This window comes from Mercenaria mercenaria, chromosome 5, assembly GCF_021730395.1.
Source record: "Mercenaria mercenaria strain notata chromosome 5, MADL_Memer_1, whole genome shotgun sequence".
Lineage (NCBI taxonomy): Eukaryota > Metazoa > Mollusca > Bivalvia > Venerida > Veneridae > Mercenaria > Mercenaria mercenaria.
Genome location: NC_069365.1, coordinates 25,113,145 through 25,126,842, shown reverse-complemented (window position 1 = coordinate 25,126,842; position 13,698 = coordinate 25,113,145). Strand labels below are relative to the sequence as shown.

General features: G+C 35.2%; 1 protein-coding gene across 3 annotated transcripts in view; it reads left to right on the top strand.

Moving 5' to 3' along the window:
- Positions 1-12,116, top strand: part of LOC128556934 (C-Jun-amino-terminal kinase-interacting protein 3-like) — a 29,062-nt gene extending 16,946 nt beyond the window's left edge. The window contains exons 8-10 of one of the 3 annotated variants that reach the window (XR_008370918.1): positions 917-1,107; positions 5,376-6,219; positions 6,735-12,116. Coding sequence is in view for 2 of the 3 variants with exons in the window: in XM_053542964.1 (XP_053398939.1) it covers positions 917-1,107; positions 5,376-5,454 (270 nt within the window). In the remaining variant the exon portion in view is untranslated. Of the gene's footprint in view, positions 1-916; positions 1,108-5,375 lie in introns of all 3 variants that reach the window. The other 2 variants (XM_053542964.1, XM_053542965.1) reach the window with 2 other exon arrangements.
- Positions 12,117-13,698: the final 1,582 nt, after the last annotated feature.

Here is a 13,698-nt window from a genome sequence, read left to right as displayed (position 1 = left end):
AAGATCTCAGTATAGAGACCTCGTTTATAGTTTGATTTGATACAAACTTGCAAATTATCTTTAACAAGAATAGATCTTGGATTCCATGATAAATCAACCAGATCCAATCATAGGATCCGGAGTTACGGCCCATGAAAGAGCCAAAAATTGTTAATTTTTACCTTGTGAACACGATAGAAGTGCTATTTTACATTCGATTTTACCCAGACTTACATAGAACTTCAGTCACAATAAGAACTCGGTACCTTTTGAAAACCGGCTAGATTCAATCATGGGTTCTAGAGGTACTGCCCCTGAATGGGGAAATTTTCTATTTTGGCCCTTTAAGCTATATAGTGGTTTTATTTTTGCTTTGATTTGAAACAAACTTGCACAGAATGTTTATCTTGATAATTTCTAGGCTAAGTTCGAAACTGGCTTATATGGGGTCAAAAACTAGGTCATCATGTCAAATCAAAGGAAATATCTTTATCACCCTAGATGCCGCAGTTAAAAAACTGGGTCAAATAAAAAAAGAGCGCTAGTTAACACTCTTGAGGCCACATTTATGACCATATCTTCATGAAACTTGGTCAGAATGTTTATCTTGATGATTCCTAGCCCGAGTTCGAAACTGGATTATGTTGGGTCAAAAACTAGGTCACCGCTCAAATCAAAGGAAAAGCTAGTTAACACTGTAGAGGCCACATCTATGACCCTATTTTCATCAAACTTGGTCTGAATGTTTATCTTGATGATTCCAAGGCCAACTTTAACAGGTGAGCGAAATAGAGACATCATGACCCTCTTGTTTTTAGTTCTTCTCTTCTGATGAGACACTGTTTGTATGGTTTGTCTTCATTTACTTATGATGCTTTTAAGCATGTCAAGTTTTCTATGATACAATTTGTTTAATGTTGCTTACATTTATGTTTAGGATGATGTACCTATGACACAACGTAAACGTTTCACGCGTGTGGAGATGGCACGAGTATTAATGGAGCGTAACCAATACAGAGAGAGATTAATGGAGTTACAAGAGGCAGTACGATGGACTGAAATGATTCGGGCTTCCAGAGAACACCCAGAAATTGCCCAATCAAAGAAGGAATCATCGATTTGGAACTTGTAAGTACACAAAATCACTGTTGTATCCGTAACATTTCTGTATAGTTTTTCTTTAAAATATGTAATGTGAAAAGAAGCATGCAAAGAATAGACCAGACCAGCATTTTAAATTTCTACTTAGAAAGGAAGTTAGTTTTGCAAAAATGGAACAGTTTAAACAGAGGGCAGGGGATAGCGGAGAGAAATTAATACTTAGGCATGGAACTCTTAAGTACAAGAAGAATGATTTAGTGTTGATTTGATTATATTATTTTTAACTTTCCTGAGAATTAGTGTTCATTTTGAGCTTTTAAGGTTGTTGGATGTCCGCCATTTCATTCATCCATTGTCAGTCTGTCAGTTGTCCACAGTTACTTTAATGAACATCTCCTAAACCACCAAGCCAACTTCAACCAAACTTCAAAGGAATCTTCTTTTTTGTGGTCTCTTTCCATATTGTTTCAAATTTTGGTCATCCTTGCAAAATTCTTGTTGGAATGGCAACCAAAAGGAAAAATCTTTTAAAGTCGCATCACAAACCACTGGCCCAATTTAAAAATGAAATCACACAAATGTTCCTTAAATGACCTACCAAATTCCTTCAAATAATTCTGTTTCATTAAAAAATGCCAGCAGAGGACATTGCTGGTTTTCTCTAAATAGCTACATAGGAAACATCAAAAATCTTCTCAGAAACTGCTGGTTCCAATTTTAAAAGAATTTTTCAGCACTTTTCCCTGTGTAATCCTTTACCAACTTTATTCAATCCACCTATGAATCTCGGGTAAGCACTATAGGGCCATCATGACCACCTTGTTATGATAAAGCACTGCATAGGTATTTTCATAAAATAAAAATCTTTCCTAGCAATAAACATAATTCTAATGTAAATCAAGTAATACCTACCTATAACAGATCCAGAACTTGTAGGTGGATGATGGCAAAACTGTATAGATTTTAAATTCATGCAGATAAGACTGGCTAAAAGGGTGACCGCGATTTATTTCCAGAAAACTTGGCTGTAAACACTTTGCATTTAAGGTGAAGAAGGTGTAATGAGCGGGATTTTCAAAAACAAGTTACATCCTAGATAACATAAGTAGATAACAGCAAAAGTTGATCTTCACCCGATGTACAATTATTGAAAAGATCAAATGCACACTTTTTACGCAAATGACGTCGAAATTTCACCTTTAAGCCTAGTCGGAAATAGTTGTGACGTTGCCGTTTTCATGGCGATTAATTTAGTCTCGGGGCATTCATTTTATTTAAATGGTATTTTTTTCCATTTTATATAATATGCCAGTCGAAACCTACACGGTGATGTAATTTTCAAATACATACTCCCGCTATTCGCTGAAGGAATGCTTATTTTATGCAAAAATCGTGCCAAAATCTTTCTATGAAATTATTGTTTTCGTGCGGAATGACTAAGTAGTGGACAAAAACTTGTCCATAGAATTTTTAAAAAAACTTATATTATCTTATAAATTTATTTTACTGTAAAATGAGCAAATAAAAATCAGGGGTCACCGACTTCGTTTTCGCAGTATTGTCATAAATTTTACCCTACCCCCATTTTCTCGTGCATTTTTCAAACATAAAAAATCATAAGAAAATCATTTGATAAATCAATGAAATACATTTCTCCCAGACAAATGTTAGCCCACAGCGACACTGACTGCACGCGAGTTTGTTCAGTGATAAGTTTGAGGCTGACTCTTTCCGATTAATTAAGTTGTAGCCATAAATCTTAGCATGTGTTGTTCTAAAATCTGACCTCTACGGAAATGACTTTTCTTGTATAAATTGGGAGCATGCATTTACTGGTCCATAGAATTTTTTAAAAATTTACACAATTATTTTAAAGGCATTTCTCAGCAAAATAATGAAAAAAAAGTCCTTGACTACCGACTTCGTTTACGAGCTACGAAATCGCAAAAAATGATAAAGTCTCAAATGGCGCGATGGGCGGCGTTCGACGTTGCGCATTTTCCCGCTTTTTCTGACGTTACGCAAACGTCTTATTGCTAAAACTGTGTATGCTGTTTGCAAAAAGATATTTAGCCATTCCGTTTTAAAAAAAAATAATATTTTCTAAAACATACTTTCATTCTTGTATTTCCAAATCATTATATTTCATAGTTGTCTTTATCACGTGAATATCTGTGGTAATTTTCAAGTTACCTACTTAGATTGTACAATTGCGAGACAAAACACAATTAAGCAAGTGCATATACATGTTCATATACAAATATTCGGTCGGAAATAATCTGAATTTTCATTGTATTCCGTGGTGAAAAGAAAGCCGTACATTTTTTTTCGCATGAAATGTTAGGACATATTTCAAGAAGATGTGTTTTTAAGTATAATATACGGTGTAGCTGGTGGTAAATGATTTCTTTGCATAGAGTATGTAATAATATGAAATATAACTTTTTATGTGCCCTATCCAAGTTATTTTTGGTCGGGGCAATAAGTGTTCCCCTCGCCCGTCCGTCCGTCAGTCCGAAATAGTGTCGGACATATCTAACAAAGTACTGACCCGAGTAATCAAACCTCACAGGATTGTTATCAGTATTTCCATTTGAGTATATAATGTTTTAATTTGATCTCACACAGTCAGACCGGTGTTATGGCCCTTGACGTAGTCGAAAATATACATAAAATTGTGTCGCATGTATCTCATTAAGTGCGTCAAGATTTGTGTTACATTTATTTCAAAAAATGATAGAGGCATGAAACCATGTAGGAATAATATGCAGCATGTAAAGTTGTAACATATTCGGGACTGAGCGACCGCCAAATACCTGCTTTTGCTATAATTTATCTTTTGGAACTACTGCATCTAAACAAACCTGCTTCAGAGATGTTGTCAGTAATAAATGTTGAGCAAGTTGATACCGTTAGGGAGTTCGGAAACAATTACAGTTAAATTGTCGGTAAATCATTACTACCTACAATACAAAACAAAACACAAACCTCAAAAGTTTTTCATAATTTTTCATTTTGCAATTCAGGCCCTTCCGAAATATTTGTGTTTTCAAAACTTCATACGCAAACGTATTCAGTCAATCTTTTAAATGTTGTATATCTCATATTTTTCATGCAAATCAAGTATAATTACCATCAAGGAAATACAAAAAATACAGTTATTTTGTGCAAGTGGTGCGTCTTAAAACGGGATATTCGTTTGAATGAATTTTAAAATCACGTGATCCCCGGTTACGGAAAAGCGATAAACACGAAAGTAGGACAAAATAACCACCCATGTCAGCCAAAGAAAATACAAAAAAACAACAACACAACAACAACAACAACAAAAAAAAAACATCGTTCGTTTTTCTGCACATGTTTTGACTTCAAACGAATTTTGCACGGCTATTGTAACAAAACAAAAGAAAAAAAAACAAAAAAAAAACGTCCGGTGTATCGCCTTCCCGCATCACTCGGCGCCATTTTGTTTCTTAATAGAACGTAATGACGCGACGTTGCGAAGCGTAACGTTTGGCGTTCTGTCGCTGAATTACACCTTCTTCACCTTAAAAGGTGTCTGAAAAAGGAGTTAGCTTGTGGGAAAAGTATTTGTGCCAAATTCCATTTTGAGTCCTTCAGAGTGTATCTTTTTTGTGCCATTGAAACCCGATCTGGATCTGCTAATTAGTAGATATAGTTTTCTTGTCATGTGACCTCAGTTTAAATATTTGTTAATAAAATGATTTGGCTGTTATTTGTTCATCCTTTTTCACATCTTCATTTCAGTTTACCCATTGTTTTCATGTTCATGTTACATGTTGTTGTAGTTCAGTTTATTTAATCATGTAACAGTTGGACTGTTGCTATCTACCTAACTTCACTTACAGTTTGAAGCATTTTGATGCATTTGTTTACCTGGTATATTTCTGAGTTTTGTTGTGTTACTTTCATGTTGAAATACATCTGTTGTTCGGTAAGAATACTCTATCCCTTGTTTAATTGTCAGTAAGTGTTGGTCACCAGTAACATTTGGTTACCAGATTAGGTTACATACATGTTGTATGCTGGTGTATTGGCTCACAGAGAATGTTACCTTGGGTCACCTTAGCTACATATATTAATGGTCATTTAACTGTTTAGGAAATTTTAGACACTCCTTTGTCACTTGTTCTCAACATTTGTGAAATCCATTTTTAAAAGTAAACTTACAAATACTTATTGAAATTTTCATAAATATATGCAATTTTTACTTAAGTCGGCTCCCTGTATTTGTCAGTAGAGTTGTCTAACTTGTTCTATTACGTTCATTTCAGTTTCAGTAATTTGGTGGCCGCAGACCCACCTCCAGCACCAACACCAAAGAAGAAGGGTTATGAGACACAAATTCTCTGACAATAAACTTGCTTGGTCTTTATATATTTTAGTACTCAATTTTAAAGTTGTGTTTTAACAATTGACTGTTGCAAAACCTTGTAAAAGTAGTCAGATTTAACAAACTTTGGGGATACGATTTTCCCCTGCAATTCAGGGATTACATTTTTACTGAAGATATTCATGATTTCATTCAATATAAACTACCACAGAATTATATTGATGATAGTAACGGTATTTCTTTAGTAGCCATAACACTTTGCTAGTCCAGTTTGAGGGCTGAATATGAAGATGTTTAATGTCTAAGTAATGGGGATAAAATAACTCCAGTTTCAACCCTTTCACTATGAAGTTTGTATAATATATATAATATATAACTGTATGTGAACACTGAGATTAATATAGTCTGGAAATATTCTCAGTAAGTTGTTAGCTGCCTTATAACTAGTCATTTTGTAAGCTTGTAGCTAAATTTAGATACTATTTTCATATATTTTATGCATTCACTTTCAAGAGTTAGGTCAAATATTGTTTCGAAATTAACTTACTTGTTTCTTTGCTTTAAAGAGTTTTCTGGAATTGAAATAGCCAATATTGGGGAAAAATGAAAAAAATGGTGTGTCCATTAATTAGACAAAATATACAAAATACGGACAGACATAGCATCCTGTTTTGTATCTGACATTTCTGACGAAACTGAAACACAACCACCAATTGAGGACTGCCTAAACAGTTTTACTCCAGCCACACCAGAAGAAGTAAAGAATATTTTTCGGGCATCTCCATGTAAGTCGTGTGAATTAAATCCAATACCAACTTGGCTTTTAAAGACATGCCTTGACGAGCTCCTTCCAGCTTTGACAAAATTATCAACACATCACTGGAAACCGCGTATTTCCAAAAGCCAGATGATTGGCTGGTAAGGTGGGCCCAAGTGATTCTATATTTGCGTTGAGAGCTGAAAGCAAAAATGTTCAATTAGCTTCTCATAGAGATACATATAAATACATCAATGCAATGCTTTGACACAATGTTCTGGAAACAAACGCAAATATCTTCTCTTTAGAAATCCGTCTGAGAGAAACATAAAAATTCCTATTAAATGACCTGTTTACCTGCTACTGTTCTGCTCACATCAGTCAGAATGAATAGTATACTGCATTTCAGCAGAGTAAAGCGGTCCAGCTTTCTTTATGTACAAACCTGCAGATAGTCATTTGCAACATAAATCATGATTTTCCAGCACTTTTTACCCCTTTCTCTTCATGTACCTCAGTTCTATGAAATTTGTTTACTTTCAGAAGCTCGGGATATCTATTTTCAATCGAATCTGTCATGAAATAAGAGACTGCTTTTCTCTCGGATTCACTTCCTTTAGTTAAGTAACGAGGGGCGGATAACTGTACCTTATTACCTGCACAACTACAGATGTTCATATTATCTCACAGGACTAGGGATGAAAGAATAATATCTTAGCACGCTGAATAAAGTATTTCATTTTTCAAACTATAAAGGATTCTTAGTTCAGTGTAGCAATGACCTCTCAGTAGCGATGCGTGTTTTGAAGACATACTGAAAATTAAACGCAATAAAAGTCAGATGTTATACAAAGACTGCCTTTTTGATGACTTGAAGGCAGATGCTTGTGGATTTTGTTCGATTTCTTCCGAATATTTGAGTAAAGAGTGGTGCAGAAACCACAAGAAGAGATCACAATATAGAGACTTACCCTAAGCCATCTTTACACAAGGGAAACAATCTGTTTATAATGTGAAATTGTTGAATGAACACCATTTGTTAATCCTAATCCTGTCCATGTTATATCAGTGCAATGGAAAAGTAACCTATCTATGTTAAATGTTATGCATGATAAGACAGTCATGCAGCTTACAGTCCTGAAACTGATTTCTTTGATTTTCTCATATTTCTAGATATTTTTCAATACTTTGACGCATATATATGGGTAGTAGAGATAGTTCTCTTTCCAGCAGTAGCCTTTTCGACATATTTTACCTTGTGAAATTTTGTGGGTTTTGACTTTCAAAAAATCGTCTGTTTGTTGACAAAATTCACCACAAAAATGTCACACTTTCTCCAGGGCATTAACTTTGATGTTTACATAGTTTTCTATTCAAATTGCTAATCCTTATGGTAATTATGCATATTTTTTTCATGCATAGAAGTAAAAAGTGCATATAATAGTTTGCAATAGCAACCTAAGCCTACCATAAATTCTTATCAGACTGCCACTGTTTTTGTTTTTGTTTCGTTTATACCGTGTCAGGGCAGTAATTTAAATACACAAACTGATAAAAAAGGCAGCAAAAATTTAGTGATGACGGAAAGGAATAAATCTTAGTCATTGACAAAATAGATATTTAGTATGTAGGCTTCGCCTTTATATCAAATAATTTCCCTTAATTCGTGCATGCAATTTTATAACTTTTCTGACAATGTGCGAAGTGATACTATCAGTCGAACTGCAATTTCTTGCTACTCTAACATGCAATAAGCATCATTAATTATGTTCTTTTAATTTCGAAGATAGGATGACTAATTATGTGCACTGCTCTCCCAAATGATATGATATTTACTTGAGGGAAGTTTAAATAACGTTTGACTAGACATTTGCGAATTAATCCGATGCCGAATCCGAATCTGACTTCGGGTATACTGTAGGGACTTTCTCAAAACATTTAGTGGTTCAAATGATAAAAATGGTTTTTGACTAACATTTTAACGTTGAGCTGTTTTTTTGTGCCCCCCATGAGTGGTGGGGGCATATAGATTTGCTCTTGTCCGTGCGTCCGTCCGAAGTTTGTGACACGCCTAGCTCAAAAAGTATTTGATATAAATTAATGAAACCTTGCATGAGTCTTTATCATGATATGAACTTGCGCACCTTCTATTTTTCGTCTGGCTCCGCCCCCTAATTTTAGAATTATGGTCCCTGAAATAGTCAAAAATGCACATGTTCACCTTTTGACACGCCTAGCTCAAAAAGTATTTGATATAGATTCATGAAACCTTGCATGAGTCTTAATCATGATATGATCTTGCGTACCTCCTATTTTTCATCTGGGTCCGCCCCCTATTTCTAGAGTTATGGCCCCTAAAATAGTCAAAAATGCACATTTTCACCTTGTGACACGCCTAGCTCAAAAAGTGTTTGATATAAATTGATGAAACCTTGCATGAGTCTTTATCATGGTATGAACTTGCGCACCTCCTATTTTTCATCTGGCTCCGCCCCCTATTGTTAGAGTTATGGCCCCTGAAATAGTCAAAAATGCACATTTTCACCGTTTGACACGCCTAGCTCAAAAAGTATTTGATTATAGATTCATGAAACCTTGCATGAGTCTTAATCATGATATGAACTTGCGCACCTCCTATTTTTCATCTGGGTCCGCCCCCTATTTCTAGAGTTATGGCCCCTGAAATAGTCAAAAATGCACATTTTCACCTTGTGACACGCCTAGCTCAAAAAGTATTTAATATAAATTGATGAAACCTTGCATGAATCTTTATCATGATATGAACTTGCGCACCTCCTATTTTTCATCTGGCTCCGCCCCCTATTTCCAGAGTTATGGCCCCTGAAATAGTAAAAATATGCACATTTTTACCTAATTATTTACCTCACTCAAAAAGTATTTAATGTAAATTCATGAAACCTTGCTTGAGTGAAGTTGAGTCTTTATCATAATGTGACCTTGCACATTTGGCATTCTTCTTGAGAATTTTAGCATTTATTACAGAGTTATGGCCCTTGAAATAGCCAAAATAGTGGATTTTTTGTTTGTGATGCTCATAGCTCAAAAAGTATATGGTATAGAATAATGAATCCATTTCATAAATATTTTTTTTGAGGTTATACCCCATTAAGACTGCAAACATTTGAATAATTTCCCCTTATTTGTGACAAATGTACAAGTGGGGGGCACACCCTGTGTCCTACAGGCACATTCTAGTTTTTTATTAACTATATATTTTTGTGCTCCCTGAAGGGCGAGCATATAGTTGTCGCTTTGTCCGTCCTTCCGTCAGTCCGTCACACTTTTGTCCGGAGTATAACTTGGAAAGTATTAATGGCGTTTGATTGAAACTTCACATAATCATTTTTGTGGAAGGGTTACCAAGGGCTATTAACGTAGAAATGGTAAAGAGCGTTATAGGAGCTCACGGAAACTTGTCAGATTTTTGGTGCGAGCGTAGCAAGCAAGAAAAATGCATATTTTATATATTTCATCCAGAACAAACAATAAATTACTTATGTGAGCGTAGCGAGCGAGATAAAATGCACATTTATATTTTTCACACAGAACAAAAGTCAAATTACTTGTGCTCCGGCGGTTTTAGGGTGGGGGAATGGGTCAAAGAAGATCTCAGAAGTTTACTCTGTTGCTGTTTGAGGAAAGCCACGCCCTGGCAGTCACATTCTTTAGACTCACAAAAGGAACGTTTCCATGGAAACATATTTAAATCAGCTTAGCAGTATTGTAAAAGGCGATTCTCAAATATCCGTTCTGGTTATAAATTATATGGGAACCATTTTTTCCCCTCAAGGCCATGTTTAACATAGCCAATGATCTGACGGCCACCCAATAAAAATGTATGCACAACAGCCATGTATAATAAGAAAATCTGAAAGATTCGAATATTCTATACAAGTAACTTGCATTCAGGACTTAATGAAATTTGGTTGAAGGTAACATTGCTTTTAAGTAGACTAAGTGTTGAAAAGGGAGTAAATAAGGAGAATAATTCTTTATTTCGTTTGCCATCTCAACTCTGCATAGATGACCCAATATTTCATGTATTGAAAGAGCACCTACAACATGTACAAGAATTTCTTCTGTTATGTCTGGACAAATCTGACTCTTTGATTAAGGAAAAGATGCTCATAACAATAAATAAGGGGGCTGATGACGGATGTACGATGGGCATCTCATAATCACAGGTACACCTCCAATACGGCATGATAGGTGAACTTAACATGTCCAGGATTATCTGTGAAAGAAATAAGAATGTAACTATAACACGTTTTCGTGTTTTGCAAAATTCTTCATTGAACCTATTTAGAAAATTAATTTTTATATATATAATGACGTAAAGATCCGTAAGAGTTAAAAAAGAAACGTCTTTTATATGCCCCACAGAACTACAAAGGTATCCGGATAATATGTATCCCTTATTTAAAACTTAACAATGAACTCAATAACGAACGGAATGATGCCTATATATATACTGTCCGCCCTTTTTGTTTCCACGGATAATAGGTCATAGCGTCTGAGACATGTGGCTTTTTCTTAACACTTAACAGAATAGTGTTAACCAAATTTCATAATGACCAAACATTATTAGGCCTAGAAAAAATGTGTTCTTCTGGTTTCCCGACCTACACAAATTAATCTAACCTAAATGTTTTATGGCCCTTGAGAATATTTAACATGCTTTGAACATGGTCAGTGATGTTAGAATTCAACTTACTGATGCTCTAAAGGCACACTCTCCTATTTTTATTCATTTTATAAAACAAAAATAATTTCCGAAAGGTCCAACTTAATTGAAAATTATCAAAAACACCAAAATTACCGACCTACCTGCCCAATGTTTTGAGCATGTTACCGGAAAAAGAAAGAACAATTTTTTGTTAGCTCTAACTACTAAAAACAAAGATTCAAGTTAAAAACATCATAATAAATCGACCAACACTTTGCTGTTAGCTCAGTAGGTAGAGCGTCGGTCTACGGATCGTTGGGTCGCGAGTTCGATCCTCGGGCGGGGCGTATGTTCTCCGTGACTATTTGATAAACGACATTGTGTCTGCAATCATTAGTCCTCCACCTCTGATAATTCATGTGGGGAAGTTAGCAGTTACTTGCGGAGAACAGGTTTGTACTGGTACAGAATCCAGGAACACTGGTTAGGTTAACTGCCCGCCGTTACATGACTGAAATACTGTTGAAAAACGGCGTTAAACCCAGCACAAACAAACAAAAACACTTTGCTGATATTTCTGATTGATTTAAATTATAGCACATAAAGGTTTTGAGATTATCCCTCAAAAAACAATATGAATATCGGATTACAATCTCGGATTCGGTATCGGATTAATTCGCAAATGTCTAGTAGGCGGGACACTAATAATCCAGTTGTTCGTATGTTTTTCGGCGACGCCGTCTAAATTCGTTTTCGTTACCTATGCCACGTGACTTCAGTTTGCAAATCAAACTGCTTGATAACGCATTATAGATAATTTATCAAAATGGAAGATTTATGCAACACTCTGCCTGATTGGACGAGAGTGTCAATTTCTTTCACTCTGTTGATTGTGCTACGCTGAGTGAAATGTAGACAAAGCGTTTATCCTAAACGATGCTGTTCACAGTTTTAAAGCTAACTTTGGCTCAGTATATTTAGCAAGAATATTGATATATCTCAAAATGATAAGTAAGTTTAATAAATATGATAAAAACCTGTTCAAATACCAACATATATCAAATTAAAGAAAGAGCTGAATACGGTCTGCGTATCACATGAATAAGGGTGTGATAAGAGTCTTTTATGTAGAGAAGTGCTTTTTAAAAGATTTTCCTTGTTACAATTGTCGTATGTATATGAAAATGTTTCTTGCTTTTGTGACTTATTCAGATTGCATATTAAAATGAGTACTTGTTTGCTTTGGTATATTAGTTATAAATTATTTAACTGATTTATTATATATGAATATTTTTCTTTAGTATGGTATGCAAATATTGAACTCAGTTGAAATCTGTTTCATTATATATATGCTATATAATGACTGGATCTCATTACACTGAAATGAAGGTACGCTGCATACGGTTTATCTATTTGATATGACTACGGTCAAACTTTGCTTATGAAACAGAAATATTGAAATAATCACAATTGTATGTTTTCCTTGACCTTCACTTTTTTTATAGGTGTGACGTCATTGTCCAAAGATTCGTGAATAGCGAATATGCATTTGTTAAAGCGGGATCGGTTGGCCTATTTTAGAATTAAATAAAAATAATAAATAAAAAAAACCTTTAATTGATTTTTTCTCATGTATTCTAATCAAACTTGATTTGTAGCATCTTTATTAGGCCCGCAGCCAACTTTATTCAGCTGGGACATTTGACCCCTTTTAGGGGCTGCTAGAGCTAAAACTAGAAATGCCTTTGACTTCATCTCAGTGTTGTAATATTTTCTGGTTCTTCGGGATCATTGATTTTAATTCATTTAGATTTGAAGATTGAATACCGCTTAAGCCGGTTCTAGGGGGCGTGGGCAGTGTTGCATTTTCCATTACTGCTCATGAACAGACTCAATCAAACCGAGTCTGCAATTTTCACTGTTTGCCTTGTTTTCGGTGCTTCCGAGGTATCTACTTTCCAGATTTTATCTATACAGCGTCTCATGAACAGCTTGGTGGATCTTTGTCATACTTGGTCTGGAGCATCATTATAAGGTCCTCTTCCAAATTTATTTATATAGGAACTTGGGCCCTATTAGGGACCACTATAGCTAAAAGTAGATATGCCTTTCTTCGCATTAACCACTAAAATGTAATGGATTTTTATCAAACTCGATGTGTAACAATATCGTAAGGTCTCCTGCTATTTTGTTACAAATGGGGATAGGGACCAATTTAGCTAAAAATATAAACACGTTTAATGACCTCTTCTCATGAACCGCTTCATGAATCTTCATCAAACTACTGCTGTAATTATTCGTCTAAGGATAAACGAAACAAAATTGCAACCCTACGAAACCTTTGCGAAAAATTAAAAGAGAACCATTTAAATTGTTAAAGTGCGGTGTTTAGTTTTGCAATTTGAAAAATGTTAGATGAAAGATGAATGTTAGATGAAAAATTCATAAACTTCTTTCCTTATTACAATTCGCCGACTATCATTTTTAAAGGTATTTCTTGTTACTGATGATCTAAATACATACAAAGGGCCTTAAGATACATATATAGATAAGATGTCGTGCGCTCGAGATAAGATGTCGTGCGCACAAAATAAGATGTCGTGCATTCGAGATAAGATGTCGTGCGCACGAGATTAGATGTCATGCGCTCGAGATAAGACATCGTGCGCATGAGATAAAACGAGATACGATATCGTGTGAACGAGATAAGATGTTCTGCGCTCGAGATAAGATGTCGTGCGCACAAAATAAGATGTCGTGCATTCGAGATAAGATGTCGTGCGCACGAGATAAGATGTCATGCGCTCGAGATAAGACATC